This window comes from Callithrix jacchus, chromosome 2 (genome assembly GCF_049354715.1).
Source record: "Callithrix jacchus isolate 240 chromosome 2, calJac240_pri, whole genome shotgun sequence".
Classification (NCBI taxonomy): Eukaryota; Metazoa; Chordata; class Mammalia; order Primates; family Cebidae; genus Callithrix; species Callithrix jacchus.
This window is the reverse complement of record NC_133503.1, coordinates 48,899,460-48,926,108: the sequence shown is the minus strand read 5'-3', so window position 1 is coordinate 48,926,108 and position 26,649 is coordinate 48,899,460. Positions and strand designations below refer to the sequence as shown.

The following is a 26,649-nucleotide window of genomic DNA, read 5'->3' as shown; positions in this document are numbered from 1 at the left end:
GGGGCCTGGGCCTTTGTTAGGGGGAATTTATTAATATCTGAAATATGCAGCCGCCCTTCCTTTCCACCCCCAATCAAAGCCTTTGTAAACACCTGCGCCTTGCATTTGAAAGACCCTGGGGCTCTTTTATATGACAAGGCCCTGCCAGGGGGTGGGTGGAACCCGGAGACTCTTCCGGCCTGGGAAACTCTTGGCTTCTCCTAGTCCTGGTCTTCAACTCCAGCCTTCACCTGCTGGCAGGGCCAAGGAATGGGAGAGGGAAGAAGGCGGTGGGCCTGGGTAAGGAGAATGCTCACCGGGTCTGCTTTGCAGGCCCCCGCTGCCCCAGGCTCTGCCTGGTTTGACTGGGTGGCCTTGAGCAAGTCTCCTTCCCTCCATGGGCCTCAGTTGATCTGTCTGTATAACAAGGAACCTTAGTAGTCTCTAAGGGCCTGGAGTTTTCTTCCTTTCTGAGTCCCACCACCCCCGCCCCCCACTGCCATAGGGGAAGGTCAGAGCCAGGGTAGAAGCCAGGAGAGCCTGCTTCCTCCCCATCCACTGGACAGCCCTATGCTGCCCACCTCATGGCTCTCAGCAGTAAGGAGACAGGGTGAGGAGCATGACCTCATTTTATTAACAATAAACCAACAGAACACAAGGGGATGGGGGGACAAAGCCGGAAACAGGCACAGAGGCCTGCCACACTTGCATGGGGGAGCCCTCTCCTGCAGGAGGGAGAATGCTGTGTGCATGAGTCATGCTGAGGCATTTCTGCACCCACCCTCCTCCCTGAGGGACTCACGGTACCAAGGACTACCCTCTGCCCTCTGGCTCTACCCCAACGCTGGGCCCAGGGCCCATGTCCTGGAGCAGGGTGGGTGACCTTGTGAATAGCCAGCCATGTGTGTGAGCTGCTTCCTAGCCTCATGGTTGTCCTGTCACCAATAACCAAGGCCAGCTTCCCTGTAGCTCCTGGAACTGGAGGAGACACTGAAGGCCACCAGGACAAGGGAGATGGGAAGAGAGGGGCCCTGGGCCCTAACAGTGACCCTTCCTACCTCCCCAGCTTGTGCAGCTTGGGGTCCAGTGGGTGAAGGGGTGGCCTTCTTTGAAGTGCTGGGGCCTCCTTTCCCCACCCGCAGCCCCAGCACTCTGGCTCAGGCCACCAGCACCTCTTTCCCACTCTTCACAGGCCTCCCCGCTCCACCCTGTCCCCTCCGATCCCCCGTGCATAGACCCGGAATGATATTCTTCATCATGCAAATCCCTGCCCACCCCACCAGCCCTGGCTCCCCCTGTTAGTTTTCCTTCTGGCTTGAACCCTCCTGTAATCTGGTAAAACCAGTGTCTCCAACCCTCTTGGTCTCTGCCCAGGCAGCTCAGCATCCTCTGGCCCAGAGCCCCTCCTCACCCTGCCCTCTTCCTCTCTCTGCAAACCTTCCCCATCCTCCAGGGCCCTGAGCTCCCACCTCCTTCAGGAGGCCGGCACACGGGAGCCCCAAGGGATCTTTCTCCCTATCTAACTCACTGACCCTTGATCCCCAGGGCCTCGGAGCATTGAGAACCTCTGTGGCCCTGACCCTCCCTGCCCAGCTCAAGATTCTGGTTGTGCTGAGGTGTGTGGGGACAGGCTTCCCCCAAAAAGGGAGGAGTGTAGGCCCTGAAAAGAGATGAGAAGGTGGTGCCAGCTGCCCCATGGGAAAGGGAGCTGGCTGGTCAGGAGGTGTGGGGTTAAGTCCCCTCTGCCACATGACCTGGGGCAAGTCCCTCCCCTCCTGGTCTCAGTATGTCCATCTGCAAAGTAGGGCTGAGCTGGATCATTCTCAGCTTTGATGGGTCTGAGTATGTCTGTGTGTGTGTAGGGGGTTGTCCGAGGTTTCAGGAGAGGCAGAGGCTGCAGGAGAAACTTCCACTGGTGGACTGGTATCCCTATGGCAACCTCCCACAGCCTCTCAGAATCCCAGAGGGCACAGCTGGCCTTTGCAGGCTTCTAAGACAGGACTGTGAGGTCCTGGGCAGGGCCTCCTGCCCACCTGCCTCCTCCCTCACATCATGGACTCCTCCTCCTCTGCGATCTCGCGGTCCACCTCAATGGCTGTGTTCTCAAAGCTGGTGATGCCCCCGTACTTGCGCATGTGCACCATCAGTGGCTTCGGTGACTGGCTCCCAGCCAGTGTGGCCACATACATGCCCGTCCGGTTCTCCTCCAGCGATGGCCCCCAGTCCATGGCTGGCCGGCTGGCCTGTTGGAGCCGCTGCAGCAAAGCAACGTCAGCAGTGAAAACAGGAAACAGGCAGTAATGGTGTAGGGTTCGCTGTGGCCAGGCACCCAGCAGAGACCTGATGACATCATCACCTGGTGAGTCCTGGCCACAGCCCCCCGGGGGAGGGGGCAATATGACGTCCCCCACCAGGGGAGGGACCCACCTGCTCAGGTGAGACTCCTGCTCTACCACTTCAAGCTGGATGGCTCTTGGCAATGCCCCTTGGCTTTTGGTGCTCTGCTTCCTGATCTCTAACTTGGGAATCCCAGTCCCGTCATAGGGTTGTTGTGAGGGCACTGAGATGACGCACTTAGCAGGGTGTGGGAATAGAGTAAGGCCTGGGAAGTGGCGGCTGTTGCTATAATTATGCGGCAGGCCCCTCCTCTGAGCGTCTGAATGCCTATCCAGGAGGCTTCCCCTAAATGCTGAGTCTTAAGGAGCTGGGGGTTTTTGGAAAACAGCTGTGAACCGGGAGAACTGAGGTGCGCTTATCGCTGGCTTTCCTGGTTCCTTCCAGCCCCGACCTGCCTCTTTCTGCCTCTGACCTTTCCCTCGTGGAGCCCCAGTTTCCATGGATGGAGGATGATGACTAAGATGATGACTAAGCCTGGAGATTACAGAGTTGCTTCTTCCTCAACCACATTCCCAAAGCCCTCTGCTTGCCCTGCCAGGGAGAAGAGAGAGCCCCTGTGTCCTTAAAGAAATGAGGCAGTTAACATTTGGGCAGCCCCCTGGGCAGGTTCTAAGGGAGATACCATGTGTGATGCCCTCACCTGGGGTCTCCCACAGCTCAGTACTCACAGCGCAGTGATACTTAGGAAGATGTGTTGAGAGCATGCTACCCCACAGCTCAGAAACCTGCCAAAGGCTGCTCATCTCACTGGGAATGAAATCCAAAGTGTGCAGCAGAGCCTCCAGCTCCTGGGCCCTGTCTACCTCCTGATATCAGCTCTACCAGTTCTCTTCACCCGCTCTGCTCCAGCCGAAGCACTGGCCTCCATGTGTTCTCAAATATGCCAGCCCCCTGCCCCAGGGCCTTTGCACATGTTGCTTTTCTGCCTGGAATGTTCTCACCCTAGATACCTATGTGGATCACCCTGTCGGTTCAGTCAGGTCTGTCACCTCCTCAGAGTGGTCTTCTCTGACCATCCTGGCCAAAGTACCATTCTTCATTTATTCCTGTATTATTCTTTTTTTTTTTTAGACAGAGTCTTGCTTGTTGCCCAGGCTGGAGTGCAGTGGTGTGATCTCTGCTCACTGCAACCTCTGCCTCTGTTTCTCAGGTTCAAGCAATTCTCCTACCTCAGCCTCCTGAGTAGCTGGGATTACAGGCATGCGCCAACACACCCGGCTAATTTTTGTATTTTTAGTAGAGACAGGGTTTCACCATGTCGGTCAGGCTGATCTGGAACTCCTGATCTTGTGATCCGCCCACCTCAGCCTCCCAAAGTGCTGGGATTACAGGCATGAGCCATGGTGCCCGGCTTCTTCTTTTTTTTTTTTTAAGTGCAAAAATTACCTTTGTATATTTGTTTATTGCCTGTCTCTCACGATAAAATATAAGCTGCCTGAGAACAAGGACTTCAATTTGTTTCCAGCTGAAAACTGGGGCGCTCAGACCAAAGTTTCTCTGCCTGAGGGCCCTGACATTTTGGTCTGGAGAATTCTCTGTTGTGGGGGCTGTCCTGTGCGTAGAAGGTTGTTCAGCAGCATCCCTCAGCTCTGTCCACTGGAAGATGGGACAGAGACCCCTTGTACCCTTCTCCCCTCCGTGACAACCAACAATGTCTCCAGACCTTGCCAAATGTCCCCCAAGGGCAAAATCACCCCCTGTGAGAACCCTGGTGTAAAACTGAGCACCCACTGCCCTCCAGCTCTGTGCTGAGCTCTGGCTAATTTAATCTTTACAGTGTCCTGATGAGAGGAGTATCTACTTTTATCATCTGTCCGCACTGTTATTATCTGAATGTTAAAGGTCAGAGAGATCAGTTAAGTTGGCCAAGGTCACACAGGTGGGAAGTGGTGGCTCTGGGATTTGAACCCATCCTGACCCCATCCTGAACCTTTACAGTATTTTGCTTTTCTGCCTTTCACAGTGCAGACTATATTGATAAGCTCCTTTTCTTCTCATAGCAGCCCTAAAAGTAGGTATCACTGTCTCCATTTTAAAGACAGAGAGACTTAATCCCAGCACTTTGGGAGGGTGAGGTGGGCGGATCACTTGAGGCCAGGAGTTCGAGACCAAGCTGGCCAACATGGGGAAACCCCATCTCTACTAAAAATACAGAAATTAGCTGGGCGTGGTGGTGGGCATCTATAATCCCGGCTACTTGGGAGGCTGAGGCAGGAGAATCACTTGAACCCGAGGCAGAGGTTGCAGTGAGCCAAGATGGTGCCACTGCACTCCAGCCTGGGTGACAGAGCAAGACTGTCTCAACAAAAAAATGAATAAATACAATAAAAATAAAGCCAGAGAAGCTGAGGTTCAGGGCAGTGCAGTAACTTGCTTAGGGCCACAAGGCTGGCAAATGGCAGAGGCAGGATTCTGATCCTAGGGTGAGTGCTGGAAGCCTTGGCCTCTGAAGCTGGCACTCCTGAGCTGGGGAATGCCTCCTCTGCAGTGCTCAACACTCCTCTTGAGTCCCCAAAACATGTCTCTTCCACCTGGCTGTGGGACAGGGAGCAGGGCAGCAGGGCAGTGGTGACTGCTGGGGAGCCCAGCATTCCCAGTGGCTCATTAGCAAGGCTTGGGGAACATGAGCTTCCTAGGAGCTGGAGCCTCCACCCTGAGCAACTCCCCAGTCTTTCTTCCCTTTGCAGGTACCCTGGCTCTCAAGCAAGGAGCAGAGGTGCGGCTCCTAAGGTTCAGAGAGGGGAAGGAGGTTGCCCCAAGTCACACAGCAATTGGAGGCAGTACAGAGGCTAGACGTCGGGCTGCGCCAGTGGTCTGGCTGTGGGGTAGGGGAAGCATAAACCACTTCAGCCTCTAAGCAACCCCTGCAGGTGGAGCCTTGTAGTGGGGGCAGCTGAGGGGTGGGAGCTATGCGGGGGAAGTGGAGGAGGCAGTAATGTGCTGGTAAGCAGAAATCGGGCGCAGGGGAGGCCCACTTTGTAGCCATTTTCTGTGGTGTAAACATCTCCACCATTGCCAATTTCTAGCTACCAATGGTTTAACGCCTAGCTCACACATTCCTGAATATTTAAGGATTAGCTCTCATGAATCAGTACTAGCTGGCTCCAGCCCACTTCTGGTGGGGTGTGTTTGTTGTGGGTGCCTCCATGCTCTCTGGATGCTGTCCATCACGTTCACTCAAGCTGCTTTCATGATGGCCTCTTGCCACCGGAGGACACCACACCAGCAGCAGCAAAAGTGCAGGGCTCAGTGTTGAGAGGGCGCAGTGAGGCTCAGAGCACACCACTTCTGCTGGCCCACAAAGGTCACTACTCCCCTCTTCCAAGGCCTCAGACCCCATCGCAAATGAGTGCACTCTATATGTTTATCTGAGTCACTCCCAAACCCTAGGCATGGGCAGGACTCACACCATCATCTATCCCGGGCCACCAGTGGGACGCAACAGGACTCCTGGGCACAGGAGAAGGGTGACAGCCTGCCCTCTGGGGTCCTTCACTGTCGCCATTTGACCCTGAGTTCCAGAAGCAAGCTCTGGGCTGATGATCTGAGTTCAAGACCTGATCCCCCAACCCAACCCATGGTGGGACCTGGGGCTGGTCCCTCGTGAACAGTGGTCTTTGGCTTGTGCCAGCCCCTCCCCCAAAGCTTCACGTGGTACAAAGTGCCACAGGGCAGGACTCCAGCCCCTGAATCTGCCTCAGCCCAGGTGGGTCTCCTCAGGCTCAAAGAAGCTGGATAAGGTGTGGGTGCAGGTGTTTTCTGTTCCAGCAGGGGGACCCAGCATCAGACCACAGGTCAGGAAGGCTGAGAGTGGGCAGGGTGGGCAGACTCACCTCCCAGAGTGAGCCCTCTTCTCGGAGCACAGCCACCAGCATGCCAGCTGGGATCATGAGGCAGGACAGCAGGCCCATCAGGATACCCAGCAGCTCAGCCCAGGGTGGGAAGCGGTAGCTGCCATACTCCGAGGGCTGGTACTTGACGATGCTATACACCAGCAGGGCCTGCAGGGTGGGGACTCCCAGCATCACTGCGGGTTTTTCTCTAAAATATCTTAGGGCCTGAGGTAGCCCAGTCCAGTGCCAGCCCAAGGCCTGAGAGAGTCCAGCCCAGAGCTACCCAGGATCCTAAACTGTACCGGAACTGGAGTGGTCCATCTCAGGAGCCTTTGCAAGGCTTGAGCTAAACCCAACACCAAGACCCACAGGAGCCCAGTTCTGACGCATCCCAATCCCTGAGCTGCTCCAGCCCCAAGACAGAAAGCACACCTAAAGGCTCCAATCCTGAGGCCCTGGGGCTTGGGAAAGACCCACCCATTTAACCAGTGGGACTAGGGCCACGCCCAGCACAGCTACAGAAGCTGGGGTCATCGGGGGAGGGGATGGACTAGGGTTTTGGTACCCACCCCACAGTCCTTCACTGTGGGCCACGGTGGCCCTACCGGACTCAATGTGCAGAGAGGACTCCTGGTCTCAGTTCTGGGGCCCCACCCAGCCACCCTCCCACCCGCTGCAGTTACCAAGAGCGTGGCTGGGGACAGGAACAGCCAGCAGGCCCTGAAATAGAAGCCCGGCTTGAAGCCCAGCATCATGTGGATGTCTCGGCAGAACCTCTGAATGCCTGCACAGGAAAGGGAGGAGGAATGGCCCCACCCTCAGGCCCCATAAGCGCCAGCAGCCCCTCCTCTACCCCAACTGCCCCCGCTGGAAACCCTGGCCCTGAGGACCAGGGACTCAGGTACTGGGGGCCCCCAGGGTAGACGCCCGTTCTCCCACTGCGGAGAGCCTCCACCCCGCCTCCCATGGCCCTTCTCACCATACACCCGCGTCACGGCGAGGCATGTGGTAATCACCACCACCATCAGCCCAAAGCTGGCGCTGTAGTCATCCAAAAGAACCAGCCAGTACATGCCCCCCTAAAACACAAGCACAGCTCTGGTGTCCCCTCCTCAGGCCTCGCTCTCTGCTGCAGCCCCTTCTCTTGGCAAGAAGTGAGCAGGAAGCAGCCATGCTGGCTGGGAACAGAAGATGACAGGGCGACAGCTGGCTGCCAGCTCAGCCCTTCTAGGCCTCGTCTTATCTGAGTCCCATGACAGCCGTCTATTATAGAAACCTCCTTTCACTGATGAGGAAAAACAGGCTCAGGGAGGGGAAGTCATTTATCCTGAAGCCCCCTCAGCAGGTGCAGGAGTGAGGTTTGAACCCATGTCTTGCAGACTAAGTTTCCAAAGCCAGGACTCTGGGTCACAAGGCCAAGCTGCTTCCCTTGGGAGATGGGCCCGGGAGGGTCTAGGTTCCTCAAAAAGAGGAAGACAGAGGTGGCCCAGGGACTGCTCTGTCGGGCCAGAGATCTTGCTGCAGGCATCTGCCCTTGTCCCGCCCACCTGCCATCCTCGATGCAGCGCCACTCACATCAGTGGTGAGGATCAGCCCCATCAGGTACATAGCCATGCAGATGAGCCCTGAGAACACCGCCTTCTTAGGCCGCAGGTAGTACGGGAACTCATCCGTCACAGCTGTCACAATGGTCTCCAGAAAAGCAAACTGGGGCAAGAGGAGGGGCTGGGGGTCAGATTTCTACCCCCCCCACACACACACTCACACACACGCACACACACGATACCTGCTGCCATAGATGAGGCTCACCTGGCTGTCCAGGCCGAGAGTCAGAAGCATGAAGAAGAAGAGGAAGGACCAGAAGGGCGACAGAGGCAGCATGGTCATGGCCTGCGGGTAAACGACAAAGGCCAGGCCAGGGCCTGGGCCAAGGGCACATGGGGTCAGCAGCTTGGGGCATGCAGTGGGCTCCCATATGTACACTCAGACACACACGGCTACTTACACCCATTTGGACCACTTGCTTAGCCTAACCCAGAGATGATCACTTAAATGCACCCCTGATACTTCCTTAACTCCCAGGACATAGGCCAGCACATTGTAGGTGCTCAATAAACATAGGCTGATAGAATCAATCAGTTAATTAGTACATGAATAAACAAACACAAGACCCCAATATAAAACCTCATTGAAATAAACGTATGCGCACAATTATTGGTACAAATAATCCCACTAACACACACACTTACATGCATCCACTGGCACAAGACACAGTGATTCACAAGATTATTCTTACCCTTTTCACTTGCACATAGACACCTCAACACACTTATATAACTTATTTGTACAACCAAGGCACAAAACAAGACAATCTTGCACAGAAACTCATTTACCTCCAGACATGGGCTAATGCACACTCATTTGCTCACCCAGCCCCTTGCACATGGACTGCCAGAGACCAGCTAGGCCATGTTCCTTTGCATGTACATATGTGCATATGTACACACACGACATATCCATCCACAATCTTTTTTTTTTTTTTTTTGAGATGGAGTCTTGCTCTGTTGCCCGGTCTGGAGTGCAGTGACCCGAACTTAGCTTACTGCAACCTCCACCTCCCGAGTTCAATCGATTCTTCTGCCTCAGACTCCTGAGTAGCTGGGATTACAGGCATGTGCCACCATACCTGGCTAATTTTTGTATTTTTAATATGATGGGGATTCACCATGTTGACCAGGCTGGTCTTGAACTCCTTACCTCAAGGGATCCGTCCATCTCAGCCTCTCAAAGTGTTGGGATTACAAGCGTGAGCCACCACACCTGGCCCCCATCCACAATCTTGCTGGTCCACCAGCCCAGCCCCAGCTCTGCCCGACACACACGCTCACCCCACCGAGGCCTGGCAGCCTGCCCACCTGCTTTGGCTACTTGGTCCACAGGCACGCCCAGCTCCTGAGACATGTAGCCCAGCACGGAGAAGATGGCAAAGCCAGCCAGGATGCTGGTGATGGCGTTGCCCAGAGTGACGATGAAAGTGTCTCTACCAGAAGAAGTCCAGGTGTGGGCCAGGGTGAGTGGGCCTTCCCTTCAGCCTGTGAGGCCCTCCCTGGCCAGCCACTCTCCTCCCTGCTTTGGACCCCTGGGTCTGGGAGGCTGTGGGGCACTGACCTATAGATGTTCTGGTGAAACGTGTTGTAGGAGGCAAAGGTGAGGAGCCCCCCGAAGCCCACACCCAGGGAATAGAAGATCTGAAGAGCAGCTTCAATCCACACCTGTGCCGGGAGGATGGAAAGGGAGGGTGTGCAGAGGGTCAAGAACAGAGAAGGAAGGTGGTGAATGAAGACATTGTGACAGGTCCAGGGATGGCATGGTCACGAGCCTCATTCACAAGTGACATGGACCACGAGCAAAGCCTGCCCCAACACTTACACGGTGGGATGTGAGCAAGCCCCTTCCCCTCTGCAGGCCTCAGTTTCCCACCCAGGATTTAGAAGATGATCTCTAAGCTCGATCCAGTTCTGAAGGACATAGAGCCTAACGGAAAGCGTTCAGGGGATGTGTACTGGCAATAAGCCTGCACAACACCTTCACTTTCTTTCTGGAGTCCTGGGACCTGGATTTGGACCCCAGCTTCACAAGCACTTTCTAGCTGGGCAGCCTGAGCAAGCCAGGCCGCCCCTCTAAACTGCAGGATCCCCGTCTGTAATCAGGGGATACAAATAGTGCCTAATTCATGGGAGGAGCACGGATTAAATCACTACATGCATGCAAAACACTCGGGCACGGTCAGGCACAGTCATCAGTCAATACATATTAACCTTGGCTGTCAGTAGCATCGTTATCACCATCGTCACTAATGCCCACCTTGGGTTTTACAGTCACACAGATCTGGGCTGGGATCCCTGTTCTGTGATCCCCTAGCTGTATGACCTTAAGCTTATTAAAAATTCTTTCCGGACTCAGTTTACTCCTCTGTAAAATGAGGATAGTGTTTACAGGATTGTTAAGGATAATAAATGAAGTATAATATGCAGCTGATGACACTATATTGTATTTTTGGAGACTGCTAAGACAGTGGATGTTAAGTGTTCTCACCACAAAAATGATAATTATGTGAGATAATGCATATGCTAATTAGCTGGATTTCACAGTTCCCCCAAGTACATATGCTTCAAAACATCACGTTGTACATGATAAATAGAGAACATTTTACCTATCAATTTAAAAATAGAAAAATAAGTAATAAAAAAGACACAAGAAGGGCTGAGTGGAGTGCCTGGTACTGGGGCATCCCGGGGAGCCCTCTTTCCACTCTCCAGCTCAGGCCTGATCCCCACCTGCATCCCACCCTGAGGGGCTCACCTTGGAAGACAACAGGTGATGGAACTGGGGGGTGAGATAGAACTGGATGCCCTTCCAGGCCCCTGGGAGGGTGACTCCGCGGACCAGCAGCATGAGCAGGATGAGGTAGGGGAACGTGGCCGTGAAATACACCACCTGAGAGATAGTATGTGAGGAGCCAATGGTACCAGGGACCTTCTCTCTGTGCCACTCCCTGTAAATTCATCTGTGTCACTTGCCTCCCCAGCCTTTGGGTAGCCCAAGCCAGGAACTGGCCTCCATCCATGAGGCTTCTCTTTTGCTCCCTCTTCCCTTCACACACCCAGCATCAGCAAAGCACCATCACCTTGCTTCTGAGGGCCATCTCCACTGCAGCCCCTGGTCCAGGCCGCCATTGTTGGTTATAAAAGCCTCCTCCTCCCCGTGTCCACTACCTGCCCTTACAAACCCACAAGGCATCATCCTCAGACATGCAACATTCCCAAACTCATTCCGCCCTCTCTCCTTTTCCCAAACCTCCAGCCACCCCTTCAGCAAACACCATCAGGTCTCAACATCCTCACTGCCTTGGCTTTGACCATAAGCTCTCCTCTCTTTCTATAAGGTTTCTACCCTGTCTTTTTTGTCTTGAATGGCTCTGTTCCTTGTAAATCATACTTATATCATCTGCGCCTTGCAGAGAAGACAAGTTCTGATTTATCAATGATAGAGCAAACCATCCTGAAGTTCTCTGAGTTTTTTCAAAATGGCTTTATTATCCTTTCCACCCCTCCATCACCTAAAGTAGACATCCTTGGTTTTTGTCTTCCAGTCTCTAGTTTGCCTTTTCAGATAACAGTCCCCTGCCTTTCCTACCATGGAACTGACTCCATTCCCAGCTCTAGGGGTGGATATGTGACCCACGCCCAGCCAAGCAGAGCACTCCATCCTCCCAGCCACAAGGATTAATTCAGGGATGGATGCACAGCCCTGCTCATCCAATGAGACTCAATTCTAGGATATTTGCAAACTGGGGAAAGACAACCCTTTACCAAGCTTAGATGTACACTTAGAGCTGCTAGGGTGACCTCAAGAAGAACAAAGCCAACCTAGAAGGAAGCATTACTGAGAGACCCAGAGAACCAGCTTCCTGATGATGCTTATTGAACGCCCTGGACTCGGTTGCACCTAAAACACACCCTCTGGACTTTCCAACTGAGTGTGATAATTGGGTTCTAGTCACCTGCATCTCAAAGAGCCTGACTCATGTACTCGTACTCCAAGCGTTCAACAAACTCTTGCTGAGTTCATTCAAAATGCCAAGCACTGGGTCGGGATACATCTGAATGTAGACCCTGCCATGGTGAGCTTCCATCTAGTAAAGCAGCTGAGCCCCTGTGCGCCCTCACCTTCACTCTGTTCAGGCAGCACTCATCCCCAGTCTCCATGCTCTCTCCCTTCCCCTCTTCCCAGCTGAAGTCTCAACACCTTCTCATGCTCAGGCCATGCCCTGCCTTCTCCAGGAAGGCCTCATCCCATTCAGCCCCTCACAAGGCTTCACCTTGCCTGAAGACTTCACACCCTTGAGGATACAGAGGAACACGATGACCCAGGCCAGCAGCAGGCATAGGCAGAGGTTCCAGCGGATCTCCCCAGGGCTGCCAATGCCCTGGCTGCCTTGGATGTGGAGGACATAGCGGCTGTGGAAGACAAAGGTCTCAGTGTCCCCTGGTCACCCCACCAGGCTCCAAAGACGTCGAGTCAAGCCATGTCCAGCCCACAGGGACACACACACACACACACACACACACACACACACACACACACCATCCGGGGCCTGGCCATGACTGTGCTCTTTGGGCAGCCTCTCTTCCAAGGCTCTGATTCTCTCCTGGTTCCCTTCCATTTGCCTCTTAGGTTCACGGGTGGTGACAACTCTCCCTGTTGCTAGTCACTGATGCTTCATTTTTCCCTGTGGCTTCCGTGACCCTTTGAAAAGTCCCTTCACTAAACTCCCTTCAGTGAAACCCTCTGACAATCCAGCTGCCTCCTGCCTGCATCCTGACCCATGCAGTGGGCTGTGACATGGCCATGGAGAGCCCTGGCAGCTGCTAGTGATTGTATCAAATCCTTTGGCTTTAAGCTGCAAACCCAGGCCAATCCTTTCCCACTGGTTCGATCAACTCTTCAGCAGGTGTGGACACTTCAAATGGACTTGAAGTGGACAAATGAATGAACTGTGTGTACTACATGCAGGTTAAAGACCAAAACCTTTCAAGACACGGAGCCTATCTGGGAGAAATCTCCTAACAGCAGTCCTTTGTAGGTGAGGGGATGGGGATATAGGGTCTGTGTTCTCTGGAACATTCTAGAATGTTCCAGAACAGGATCAGGACTCAGGAGTCCTTAGTGTCATTACTCCCTCTGTCACTAATTACTGAGCAATATTGAGCAAACCTCTGGGCTTTCTTTTTTTTTTTTTTTTTTAAAGAATGCAGTGACAAGGTTTTGTTTTCTTGATCATAAAGTGGGGCATTGGGATAGGCTGGTGAGTGCAACGTTTTTCTGACACACACCATTCCCAGAAGGACCCACCATGTGCCTGGCACTGTGATAATGATTTCACCTGCTCTATGTTGTTTAATTCTGATGGCAATCCTTTACTCTATTATAGTTCTATCTCTGTTAGACGAGTCTGAGATTGTCCTTACTATGTATGGTCCTGGCCTTATGCTAAGTGCTTTACCTATGATATAGCAGTTGCTCAATAAATATTAATTAAAAGAATGAATGGGCTGGGAGAGGTGGCTCACACCTCTAACCCCACCACTTTGGGAGGCCGAGGCAGATGGATTACAAGGTCAAGAGATCGAGACCATCCTGGCCAACATGGTGAAATCCCATCTCTACTAAAAATACAAAAATTAGCTGGTTGTGGCTGTATGCACCTGTAGTCCCAGCTACTCAGGAGGCTGAGGTAGGAGAACTGCTTGAACCCAGGAGGTGGAGGTTGCAGTGAGCTGAGATTGCACCACTGCACTCCAGCCTGGGTGACAGAACAAGACTCTTGTCTCAAAAAACAAAAAAATGAATGAGTGGGTAAATGACTGACTGGATAACATCTTATGAAGCAGGTACTGTTACCAAACCCTGTTACAGAGGAGGAAACTGAGACTCCAAAATGTTACTATTAGTGTCAGCGTCATCATCATCATCATCATCATCATCATTCTCAGCTAGTATTTATTGAGCACTTACCATCCAGTCCAGCACCAGACTGGACTGCATGATGTATTTATATATGCTTCCTTTCCTTTAATCCCCACAACAACCTTTCTGAGATACCTAGTATTATTGCCCCCATGCTACAGATAAAGCAACAGAAACCAAATAAATAGTTTACAGTCACATAGCTGGTCAGGTGGAGAGCTGGGATTAAAAGCCAGGGTCCACCTGCCACCAGCACATGCGTTCAGCATGGACCGCCAAGATGAGCTCACCCTTCAGAATCTGGCTCATCTTGTCGGTGCACGCTGAGCCCCCAGGAATGCCCTCTGGCTACCCTCAGTGGCGCAGGGTCCCCTCAGATGCTGCGGGAACAGCAGCTGCCTGACCTCCAGTACTCCTCGCTGGGGCTGACGGTGTAGGTGAGGTTGAGGGGCAGGGCCCCATTGCCGTCCTTGGAGCCTCTGTGCTCCAGGCAGAGCTCTGTGTTCCACCAGTTGCCACAGTGCTCCCAGGGCAGGTCGCTGGTGAGGGAGGCGAAGAGGTAGAAGAGCACGTAGGCGATGATCATATTGTAGTAGATGGCCACCAGGCCCACGATGAGCAGCATGGCTGCGCCGGCGCCTGGTGTGGGGAGAGACTGCTGGGCTGCCCTGGCCACGCCCTCTGTCAGCCGGGTGGGGTGGCCTCCGGGGAGCTGGCAGCTTTCTGGGTTTCATTTCTCTCTCTGCCTGGAGCTTGCAGGGGTTCCGGGGACCACCTCTCTGCCTCCCCCAGACCCGGAGCCCCTTCCCTCCCTGAGGCCTCACCTTTGAAGAGGGGGCTGATTTTCCAGACGGCCAGGGGCCCTAGGCTGGAGAACTGGCCCAGAGAGAGCTCCAGGAAGAAGAGGGGGATGCCACAGATGGCCAGCATGAGGAAGTAGGGCACAAGGAAGGCACCTGCCAGGAGTGGGGTGGTCAGCAAGTGTCTTGGGGGCAGCCCCCACAAAAGCCCAGCTCTAGCCCGCCCCTCCCCTGGCCTGCAGACCCCCTGCTCACACCTGATGGGACACTTCTTTTCTCTTCTACACCAGACTCCGGAGGGCCAGAGTGGCCGGCAGGGGTTTACTCACCTCTGGAGCCCCAGTGCCCAGAACAGTGCTGGGCTCAGAGCAGACACTGAGAAACGCCTGCTGAGGGAGTGAATGTGTGAATTTTCTACTGAAGAAAGTGCAGGTTCCTCAGTACAGAAACCAGCACCCTTCAGAATCTGGCTCCACTCTATCTGCCTGCTCCTCCCTACCATGCCGCCTCAGACACTTGTGACTGCCACCTGTGGTTCCATGGGCCCAACAGCCCTTCCCCTTTGATTCTCATATTGGCAGTCACTTCTTTAGAGAACTGCCCACCACCATATGGCTCTGGAAGGGCTGCCAGTCACATCGACCAACCCCCTCCTCGGCGACCTTGGGCAGAACTAGTTGGAAGTGGTTTATAGTAACCTGAGGCTGGGAGGAGGGAGTTCATCGCCCTCTCCACCTTCCCCAGTGGGCTTCTAGCCAAAGCCAGGCCCATAAGAGACCTTCCCTCCAATTCTGTACAGATTCATTCAGACAGAGCAGTTCTGCAAAGCTCTCGGGTTGCTAAACCCATTTGAGGATGAAGTCATCACAGAGTTGTCCGTGGCCACCTCCCGCCGAGGCCTGCCCCCACCAACTGCAGAGAGGAAGCCTGTCTCAGGACAAAATTAGGCCAGCACACAGAGAGGAAGAGTAAGGACATGGGGAGAGGGCTTGCCGAGAGACACCGGGGGTAGCATCAAGGTCCTGGAGCTTCAGAGGCTAGCTCTAGTCCAACACAGCCTAGTCATGTAAATTTATCCTTTCTTTGCTTCATCTAGCTTTATTTGGATTTCTCTCACTTTCTCAATATATGCTTCCTTCAAGAGTTTGCTAGAGACAGGAGGCGGTACAGAGTATTGGTGAGAATACACTGGCTGGGGAGGAGACAGTCCTGGGTTGGAATGTTGGCTCTGCCACCCTGTGACCTTGGGCAAGGACGTCGGTCTCTTCAAGTTCCAGCTACCTCATCATATCCACGGTGCCGACCCAGTAGGGTCATCACTGGGGGTAAATGAGATGGGTGCAGAAAGCGCCAAGCCCAGGGCCTGACAGGTGGTAAGCGCTCAGCCTTAGCTTTTGCTAATGAGACTTGGAATAGTCACTTGATGGAGAAGCAGGGACAAAAGGAAATTTGTTTAAGATGAGAGAGACTTTGTGTTTGCAGCCTGAATGGAAGGAACCAAGAGAGGAGGAAAGATTGGAGACTCAAGAGAGGGAATGATTGATGGAGCACGGCTCAGGAGGAGGTGGGGGAGGAGGGGGTGGGGAGAGCACTGAAAGCGCAGTGATCAGTGATCGTGGCAGGCAGATACAGCTCTTTATCACAAAGCAGAGGAAGATCCCTCTGCTCACTGTGCAGGCGTGGCCAGCCTTAGAGAGGGAACCCTGTGGGTACCCTTCCCGGGGATGAGAGGGAGGAAGGGAGGGCCTGGGTGATATGAAGGACAAGATGGGGTGGACTCCCTCCTCCCAGCCCCAGGTTACTATAAACCGCTTTCAATGAATTCTGCCCAAGGTCGCCTAGGAGACAGTGGCTGAGGCCACCAAAAAGCTCATTCTACCCTAGGGCCTTGGCCCATCACCCCAGACACCCCCAACAGGACCTCAGACCCATACCTCCTCCGTTGGTGTAGGCTCGATAGGGGAAGCGCCAGACGTTCCCCAGGCCCACACAGTAGCCAATGCAGGACAGCAGGAAGTCCAGCTTGCCAGTCCAGTTCCCCCTGTCTGCAGCAAAGTCCATGTCCAGGTCGACATCACCCTGGTCACTGGGGGTCATCAGCAGGTCTGGGGTGACAGGCTGCCAGTGAGAGAGACCAAAGAGGCGGGGGAGAACACTGAAGCCAGGCTAGAAATGCAACCTCAAGACAAAACTCTGGACTTAAACAGGACTAAATGAAAAGACACTCTCAGTCCAGATAATCAAGCGCTCTTAACTGGACTAACCCAGTCTTATGAACAAGAGGCTCAGAATTTTAGGTGACCACAAACTTACTGAGCCGGAAGGGTACGAAGACACTAACAAAGCTACCCTGTTTAGCTTGGCTAACACAGAGGTCAAATCAAGGGACGGTTCTATTTTGATGAGGATGACGATGATCTTAGCAAGAGTTACTGTAGATCAAGAACTTACTCTGTGCCTACTGCGCTAGGCATCTCACTCACCTGATTTCATTCTCAGAACAACTCTTTGAGCTGAATAGTCATCTAAGCTCCGTTTTTACCATGAGGAAAACTGAGGCTCCAAGAGGCGTCATGACATACCCAAGGTCTCTAGCAGATTGGTGAGTGGAAGAGTTAGGTCTGGGGCCCAAGGCTTCCTGATGCAAAAGCCAGGTCTCCTCACCCACCAGTGCTGGAGTTTGGCTACTCCGTTCCGGGCACTGTATTTTAAGAAAGATGCAGATGATATGTCCAAAGGGCAGGTGGCCAGACTGGAGGGGGTTCAGGAAAAGAGGTTAAAGGAGGACAACAGGAAGAAGCTGGGAGCCCTCAGCATGGAAAGGAGAGGACTCGGAGGGACCTGGGGCTCCCCTGAGGGAGGGAGTCCACATATGCTCCGTGGCTCAAATGGGGCCTACTGAGAACCAAGAAGATCTGACTCTTCAGTTAGGACTGGTACTTTTCGGCCAGAAAGCTTCCCCCCAGTACTTCCCCTCCCCACACGCTGACAGCTTGGTTGGGAGGTCCAACCCCCCAGGCAAGGTGGGAGAGCCTGAGGTCTGGGTGAATTTTATGAATGTTGGCTCATGAGCAGGAAGAAGGTACTTAAGTGTGATCTGTCTCAGAAATTCATAATCTTGCTGTCCCTGGAGGAGAGACACATGGGCAGAGGGGAGTGGAGGCCAGCTGTCCCTAAGGTCTCCTTTCATGTTTCAAAGTGAGTGGGAGGTCCATGGGGCATTCTCCCTTTGGAAACCCTCAGTGATGGTGACCACAGTAGTGATTTTGCCTGAAGCTGGCTATTGGCCACAGGGGCCATGGTGACAGGGACAGCCAGGCATTAAGATGGGTGACAGTGACAATGACAGAGCATGAAGAGCTGTTTTTAAAGTAACTAGGCTTCAAGGGTTGGAACAAATACATGCCTGGCAGTTCTTCAGCTGTGATCATGGACATGCTGAGGTGACAGGAGTGGCAGATCCCAGACTTACATGAAACTCACCCCTTCCCTCTGATGCCCCTTTCCCTGAGGCTGCCTCTCCAGGTGGGTGAGCATCAGCCTTCAGGAACCTCTCACTTCCAGGTGAGCTCTGGGAGGGATGAGGTGGCGGCCAGTTGACACTGGTCCTGGTGTCAGGTGGTGAGGAGGCCTATCACCCTGAGACCCCACCCTGCCCCCCAGCACCATTCAGGCCAGTTAGCAGGAGGTCCCAGTAATGAGGCTCCTCTGATCCCTCCAGAGAAGCTGCCCTTTCCATGCTCACGGAGCGGTCCAGTTCCCTGTTTCCATGGTGACAAGAGTTCCAAGAGCAGGATGCTGCCAGCTCGTCCCCCTCCTCCCCCAATCAGAGGGAAGCCTGCTTCTGCTTCAGGGGCAGGAGATGGGGTCCTCAAAAGCTGAGCCAATCAGGAGCCCAACTGGAGTCCCCAACCCCATCATGGGGTGAATCCCAGGAGGCTGGCACAGGGAAGGAGGGACTGGCTGGGAGACGGAAGAAAACAATCAAATAGCTGGGGCAGGGTTGGAAGCTAAATGAGTTGCTTCATACTCCTGCCTGGATGTGAGGTTCCCACTCCAGAATCTCCCACTCGCTACCCCAGGGGCACGAAGGAACACACACCTGAGTTTGTTAGACCTGCATGCTCACCTTTAGGGACCCACAACAAGGGCTGGGAGACTCAAGACTGCCCAAGGCAAGGCTCTTCAGGACAGACAGAGAAAATAGGAATCTGGAGTCCAACTTCATCATTGTGCAGATTAGGAAACCAAGTTTCAGGGAGAAGAGATAAGCCCAAGGTTAAACAGCTAGTTAAAGGCGGAGCAAGACTTGGACCTAGATGCCCTGACTCCAAGTCCAGTGCTCATCGCTGAGCACTGCCGCTCCTTTGCTGAAACCTGGCATTTTCTCATTCTCTGCCCACTGCTTGAGACCAAGGGAGAGGACCCTGAGAGGAGGTAGCAACCTAGAACCAATGCTCTGCCCTGCTGGTTCTAGGTTGCTTAGCCTGCCTGCAGGTGAGCAGTCATTCTCACCCCTCTGTGCCTCAGTTGCCTTATTTATAAAGTGGGACTACTAAGACCTAGCCCCCAGAAGTATTGGAGTATTTAATGAGATAAAGCTTGCTAACCCTCCAGCCCAGCACCCAACAAGCGCTGAGCAAAATATGGCTATTTACCTAATGTGCGGCCCTGTGGCAGAGAGGGACAGGGCTTCTTGTGGGGAGGGAGGGCGGAGAAGGAAGAGAAGGAGAGTGGAAAGGAATGGAAACAGGACCCAAGAGACCCCCAAATGGTCCCAAGAAGTCACTGATGTCAGGGAATAAAAAAAACCACACCACAGTGATTCCAAGCCCAGCTGCCTGAGGGCAGAGAACTTAAATGAATGAATGAATGAATGAATGTGTGTGTGTGTGTGTGTGTGTGTGTGTGTGTAGGGTGGTTGATAACACCAGCCCCTGAGAACAGTCTTCTCACATCTACCAGCTCTTTTGAATTCTTCCCCACCCATCACACAGCCAGTGGGGCCTGCTTTGGTGCTGACTTCGAGGTTCAGGTTAGAGAATGAACTTCTCCTAGGTCACCAGGCAAGTGGGAGCTGCAGAAATAGTACTCAGGAGATTTGACTCCTTGGTTAGGACAGGCATAAGCCAGAAAACTTCCCCCAATATTCCTCCTTCCCACAGGATGACAGCTTGGCTGAGAGGTCCAACACCACCAGGTAAGGTGGGAAGAGCCTGAGGTCTGGGTCCCTGGCTGCTCTCCTAACCCAGCTTCCATCTTCATTGCCCATATCCTGGGGCCTCCTGTAGCCCCTCCCTGTCTTTGCCTCCCTTCAGCCCTGCTGAGGGGCGGCCTGGGGTCTCAGCAGGAAAGCCCAGGGGGCGGGGAGGGAGCAGGTGATATGCCAGCAGGGAAGGAGCAGGCAGGAAAGAGGAGAGTCCTCTGCAGGCTCAGGGATCCTGCTTCAGCATGGATGACCGCCAGGTTCATACCCCCACCTCCCCAAGCTCAAATGAGTCCAGCCCAATGCTCAGGTATTCCAATACCCCTCACACCCGGCCATCAGCCCCTGGTGGGGAGCAGCTGGGTGGAATTGGGACTAGGGGGAAGTGGGTGCCTGGCCTTGGCAACCCCCACCACGCGCCTCCCGGGGCTGCAGACACCTGTTCACAGGCCTGGCCCAGTGAACCAGGGCTCCCCTCATATTACACCCCGAACCCCAGATGGCGGGGGCAGAGGTGGGGCGCAGACCGTGACCCTGACCTTCCCTGTAATCCAGCTGAGCCCGGCTTTCCCCAGAGCCCGAAGCCGGTCTGGGTGCGCCCTCAGATCCTCCCCAGGGGCCTCGATGGGGGTGGGTCTCTCCAGCTCTCCTCCAGGTGCGCCCCCGCACCCCCCGCCCGGGTGCCTTACCTTTCGGAGGTGAGCTCTCTGGAGCTTCTTCATCTTGGAGGGCGGGTGGCTGGGGCTTGGCAGCTCAGCTGCTCCGGAGCAGAGTGCAGAGAGCGAGCGCGCAAGAGATGGTCCGCGGGCCGCTGCGCCTTTGCCCCCGCGGCTCCCGCGCACCGGCTGGGGCGGGCACGGACGCAGGCGTTGCCGTCTGGCGGCTGCGGTCGTGGAGCGCGGGCAAGGCGCTGCAAACGCCTTGTCTCTCCCTGCGCAGCGCCCGAGGCTAAGGAAGGGTGCACGGCTGCACCCGCGTAGACACCCAGACAGACCGGCTGACGGACGGACGGCTGGGGGATGCGCGCGCCCCCGCACGCAGAGCTGCGGATTGGAGGGCCCCGAGCGAATGGGGAGGGGGTTCGCGACGGAAACCCTCGGTCTCCTGCGTGACCTTGGGCAAGTGACCTGCCCTCTCTGGGACTCCCTTTCCACAGTTGGGCCACGAGGGAGGCCAGCCACGCGTCTGGACACTGATAGCCCACCCCGCTGCTTCTTCTTTGCTGTGCGACCTTAGGGGATAATAATCTCATGTCCTGAAGGAATGTGAGGAATTCAGGAAGATGGAGCATAGAAAACATCTAGCACAAAGGGCCTGGCACTTAGTAAGTGCTCAGTTAACATTTATTCACTGACTGTGAGTTGCCCACGCCACCATTAGTCCAATTATTCAATCTATCAATATTTATTGAGCACCTAAAATGTGCAAGGTCCTGAACTAGATGTCCTATTTTCTCAACCTGGAGAGGCAGGTGTTGTTACTCTCATTCTACAGATGAGGAAGCTGAGGGACAAGAAAGCTAAGTTACTTACTCAAAGTCACAGGGCTAATGAGTGACACCAGGGACAGAGTCAGGCTGTATGGACCTTAAGGCTAGGAGTGGTCGTCAACTCCCCTCCTTTCCTTAAGATGAAAGTGAAATGGGGAGGTTTGGGTGAGCAGGAGGGAAAGGCAAGTGCCACAGTGTCACTTGTGATCTGTGGCTTAGATCATCAGTAACTGGTTTTCTGTCCAGCAGCAGTACAGACTCTGGAAAGTTCTAATTTCAAATCTGTAAAATGGGCCACAAGCTAGCCCATGCATGGCTGCCTCAGAATGTTCTGAGGGTCCAGTGAGCCTGTGGCTAGGATGGGTAATTATGAGCTGGAGCAATGGCACACATTGGTTTGCTGAGACTGGCTGATATACACTAGCGGACCAGTATATACATTACAAATTGTGCCCTTTTCACTCTTACAAGGGTCCCAATTCAGATATTACTCACACATCTGTTTGGCCTACCATCAGGTGACATGTGGGGAAGTCTCTGGGGAGGAATGAGAATAAGGGTTTGCTCTCTCCCACCCCCGAGCTTGAAAAAAGGTGGGAGGGGTTTAAGTCAGAGCATGGGCTTGGGTAAAGGTCTGGCCAGGCTCCAGTCTACCTCTCCCCCGGCCCAGGTCCTCTCAAGCTGCTCTCCCCTTTAGCCTGGCCATACAGGGTAGGCTAGTGGCTCTCCAGACCCAGGAGAGAGGTATCTCCTCGGCCCCTGGCCTGCTGACCCATATGGGGCCAAGAGTGGCTGTGAGTGTGAAGAAAAGCAGCATTTATGAAGCCCTACTGTCTGCATTATGAAGGAATTTTACATCCAGTATCTAATTTCTAATTCTTTCCAACAGCCTGGGAAGACAGGTTTGTGTATCTCATTTTACACCTGAGGAAACTATCCCAGAGGAATGAAGTCATGCACTGGGCTTTGGAGATGAAGCCAGGAAGGCTGTGGGTCATGGCTAGGGGAAGCAGAAGCCAAGGGCTCCTGAATCCAAGGAGGCTGAGGCAGGACCCTTCCCCATCCCTCACCCACGGCTTGTCAGTGCATCTTGTACAAAACAGGCAGTAGCCTTGCTCAACCCCTCCCTCCCATTGGCACTTGGATTTCATGAGACCCCTTGGAAGGCACAGAGAGCCACAGGGACAGCGAGCAGGGGTGAAGCAGTTGGCTCAGGAGCAGAGAAGACTGGTCTCTTTTTGACCCTTCTTAGCAGCACCTGCTCCCCCACTTCACAGGCCCAGCCCTGGGGGAGAAGGAGGGAGCCGGCCAAGACTTTAGCCTCCCTTGAGCAGACACATCAGAGGGTGACCATTGAGCCTCCATGGCAGTCACTGAGGCTGTGATGTACAAATGGGTCTAGGCCCAGGCCTTTCAGATGGGGGAAACTGAGGCCCAGAGGGGCAGGACTTGCAAAATCATTCAGTGATGTAAAGAAAGAGTCTGAACCTAGGAATCTGACCTCACCCAGGCCCTGCCCTCCAGCTCATACCTCTCTGCCAAATCTTTTCCATTCTTATAGCCCTGATGGGGAAAGTCTGCCCTTTCATAAAACAAACAAAACTCAATGATCCTTCCTTCCTTCCTTCCTTCCTTCCTTCCTTCCTTCCTTCCTTCCTCCCTTCCTCCTTCCTTCCTTCCTTTCTTCTTTCTCTTTCTTTCCTTTCCTTTCTTCTTTCTTTCATTCTTTCTTCCTTCAACAGAGTCTCATTCTATTACCCAGGTTGAGGTGTAATGGCTCCATCTTGGCTCACTGCAACCTTCGCCTCATGAACTCAAGCAATCCTCGCACCTCAGCCTCCCAAGTAGCTGGGACTACAGGCGTGTGCCACCATAATTGGCTAATTTTTGCATTTTTTCTTTGTAGAGTTGCGTCTTGCTATGTTACCCAGGCTGATCTCGAAATCCTGAGCTCAAGGCATCTGCCGGCATCTGCCTCCCAAAGTGCTGGGATTACAGGTGTGAGTCACCATGCCTAGCCCAACCTCCAAAATTTTCTAAAAGACATTATCCACATAAATCAATCTACCCACTGAAGCTCCAATTTTATGATCATACAACAGCCAGGAGTCTGGCGACCAAGCACGTTTGACAATTGCTGTCGCCACCATCTCCTCTCCCCCATTCCAGAGGAGGTTTGAACAATTCTTGACAAAATGACTGCTTAGAAATCCAAATAGTAAATATTCAGTCTCCCTTTCCCCCTTTCCTCCCCTCTGTTCTGGTCTCATATCAAACCAGAAGTGCAATGGAGATGTGTGTGCGTGATTTAAGGAAAGTGTCAGATGAAATGTACTTTCTTTTATTATGTAGGGAGATATTTTTAAATGTATATAAATAAACATTTTTAATTTGCTTAAACGTTCAGATTTTATCACAGTAGAGCATGTGTTTTATCACACCAGGGAGTGACGACTGTGAAAAACAAGGTTCCAGGCTGCTAGTCCATCTGGAGTGGTTCAGAGGAAGTGATCCCAGAGCGGCCTGGCTGGGGCAGGATTGCCCTCCAAAGCTGCCCTGGCCGAGCCTGCTGTGCTCCCCAGCTCTGCAGCCCCCGACAGATCATCTCAAACACGCAGAGCCAGGTTGATTTCCTCAGAGCTCCACAGTCTTCCTGTTCTAACCAATGTACCCCTATCACAGCCCACCCCCCCACCACACACGCATCCTTAGACACACACACACACACACACACACACACACACACGCACACTTAGCTACTGGAGACCTCCTCAACCCCGCATCCCTCTCTAGAGTAGCGCTGCAATTGCTCATCTCAGTTCCCACCAATCTCTTGGCAATCAATGATGGGCTTGGCTTTTCCATAAGACTGAGGATCTCAACATAGGGTTAGGAGTCAATAGACTTCCTGAAAATGTATGTAAACAGTGCGGACATGCACAATTCTGATTTGCTAGAGGACATAAGCAGTCTGTGGGCCTTGGAGGGCCAGCACAAAGTCACTGTATGCAAAGCAGCACAAGTCATTCCTGATAGGAGAGCTGAATACCTCTTATCCCTGGCTGTGAGATTTGACTAGACTTTTGGGGTCTCTTTCCTGAGCCATTACAGCCCTCCAATCTCTGGTGGAACTCTGGGTGACAGGGAACTCATAAGATGCAAGGCAGCACGTTGCACCACTTGGAAATTGCCTTAGATGAATTTCCTTTTTCATGGGGCTAAACGCCCATTGGTAAGTGATCACCAACCCAACCTGTGGGTCCCATCCAACCTCCTGCCTCCCATGTGGGCAACTGCTGCAGCTCACCCTTTGATATGGAAATGTGCCACTGTGACTCTATCAGAGGAGGGGCCACTGACCTCCTGCCAGGCAGAGGTCTTCCTAATTCGGAGACAGGCTGGTCTTCCTTCAAGTGGGTAGAACATCAGCCAGGCCTGCCAGCCTCACACTAGGAGTCAGCAGTCCCGTAAGCAGGTGGTTCAAAAACAAGCACTTGCCAGGGGCAGTGGCTCACACCTGTAATCCCAGCATTTCGGGAGGCCAAGGCGGGCAGATCACCTGAGGTCAGGAGTTCAAGACCAGCCTGGTCAACATGGCAAAACCCCGTCTCTACTAAAAATACAAAAATTAGCTGGGCATAGTGGCAGCCACCTGTAATCTCAGCTACTAGGGAGGCTGAGGCAGGAGAATTGCTTGAACCCAGAAGGCAGAGGTTGCAGCAAGCCGAGATCGTGCCACTGCAATCCAATCTGGGTAACAATAGCAAAACTCTGTCTCAAAAAAACCCCCCAAAAACAAAAGCAACAACAACAAGAAACAAGCACTTACTATGTGCTGGGCCCTGTGTGAAACACAATTCTAAGCTCAGTTAAGTCTATTTTATTTCCATTTGACACATGGGGAAGCTAAGGCTCCAAGAAGCTAAGTAACTTGCCTGAAGTTTTGTATCTTGGAAGTAGTCACACTGAAATCCAGGCCATCTGACTATAAAACCTGCGCTAAATACTGAGTCACGGAGAAGGTGTGGCCCTCCAGCCCGAACATCCCAGCACTGCAGAGTGTGTGGAGTTCAGTGGGATGCTGGGAGGTGTGAGTAGGGGCCTCCTAAGGTAGCAAAGCTTGGGGAATGCCAGATGAAAGAAAATTCAAGGGGTTTCTTTGCTGTGGGCTTGTCAGAGACTTTGATGTGCAAATGACCCACTGTGACTCTATCAGAGGAGTGGCTTTTGCAGGATTCCCCAAACTTACTTGACCAGTTACTTCTTTATGGTAGACAAGTTCCCCAATGTCACAGATACGGAAATGAAGGCCCAGAGAAGGGAAGCTATTACCCTAGGGTCACAGAGCACATTTTTTTGACGATCAGAAAACTCTAGTCACTCAGTGCCACCCACCTTTTCACCAGCCCCTCCCGCTCTGCTCTTGGAACCCTGGACTTTTCCCAAGCTTCAGGTGTCCACCATTCCTAATGGAGCTCCACTGTCTCCCAGTGGTAGGAGGAGAGAGAAGTGCCTGCTGCTCTTCAGGGGCCTGTGCCAGGCCGGGATCTACCTTGTATGCTGTTATCATGTGCCCCGGGGGCAAAGGGCGATGGCAGGCAGGCTGTGCACACTTTTTATGGCCTGGCCACCTCCCAGAACAGTAAACAGAGGGGCAGGCAGCTGGCACCAGAGCCCCTGGGGAGAGAAGGCCCCAGGTAGCAGATTCCCAAGAGTTCAAAAAAATTAGACTTTCAGTTCATATTGCTCAAGTTCCTTTTCTCCTTTATTCCCTTCTTGGCCTGACCCACACCCACTAGTCCTTTCAGTCTCAATTCAACATTACCTCCTCTGGGAAGCCTTCCAGAATAAGCTAGGAGTATGCTCTGCTCTTCCTGGATGCTCTGTCTCCCTTGACGCTCAGAGCATAGCTCTGATTGGCCCTTATCCTGTTATATTAGTGTGATCTGTGTGCATGGCAGTCTTCCCCACTGGACTGGGGACTTCTGAAGAGCAATTCAGGATCCCTGAAGTCAGACCCTGAAGGGGGATTTGTGGCTTCTCTCCTGCTCCAGCCGCCCAGACCACATGAACCCTGAATGCATTCACCCCCTCTAGACCTTGCTCCCCTACCCTGGAGATGCCCTTCTCTATAAACTTCCCCCTCCACATCTTCCCAGACCATGCTTTCACACCCCTCCTCCAGTCTAAGGCAAAGGACTGTGTGCTTCCCAGGCTGACACGCCTGGCACATGGGGGTGAGCAATATATGCCATCTATTGAAAGAAAAACCTGGGAGACCGAGGCGGGTGGATCACGAGGTCAAGAGATCGAGACCATCCTGGTCAACAAGGTGAAACCCCGTCTCTACTAAAAATACAAAAATTAGCTGGGCATGGCGGTGCGTGCCTGTATTCCCAGCTACTCGGGAGGCTG

General features: G+C 53.3%; 1 protein-coding gene across 1 annotated transcript; it reads right to left on the bottom strand.

Moving 5' to 3' along the window:
• Positions 1 to 590: 590 nt before the first annotated feature.
• On the bottom strand, positions 591 to 20,759 carry SLC6A7 (solute carrier family 6 member 7). Its single transcript, XM_002744366.6, has 14 exons — positions 20,435 to 20,759; positions 16,474 to 16,657; positions 14,564 to 14,695; positions 14,144 to 14,378; positions 12,091 to 12,229; positions 10,572 to 10,706; positions 9,378 to 9,481; positions 9,125 to 9,249; positions 8,019 to 8,131; positions 7,785 to 7,916; positions 7,189 to 7,288; positions 6,893 to 6,993; positions 6,210 to 6,377; positions 591 to 2,234 (listed from the first exon to the last, which is right to left on the bottom strand). Exons 1-14 carry the CDS (start codon positions 20,465 to 20,467, stop codon positions 2,025 to 2,027), a joined length of 1,911 nt encoding a protein of 636 aa, XP_002744412.1. The 5' UTR covers positions 20,468 to 20,759; the 3' UTR covers positions 591 to 2,024.
• Positions 20,760 to 26,649: the final 5,890 nt, after the last annotated feature.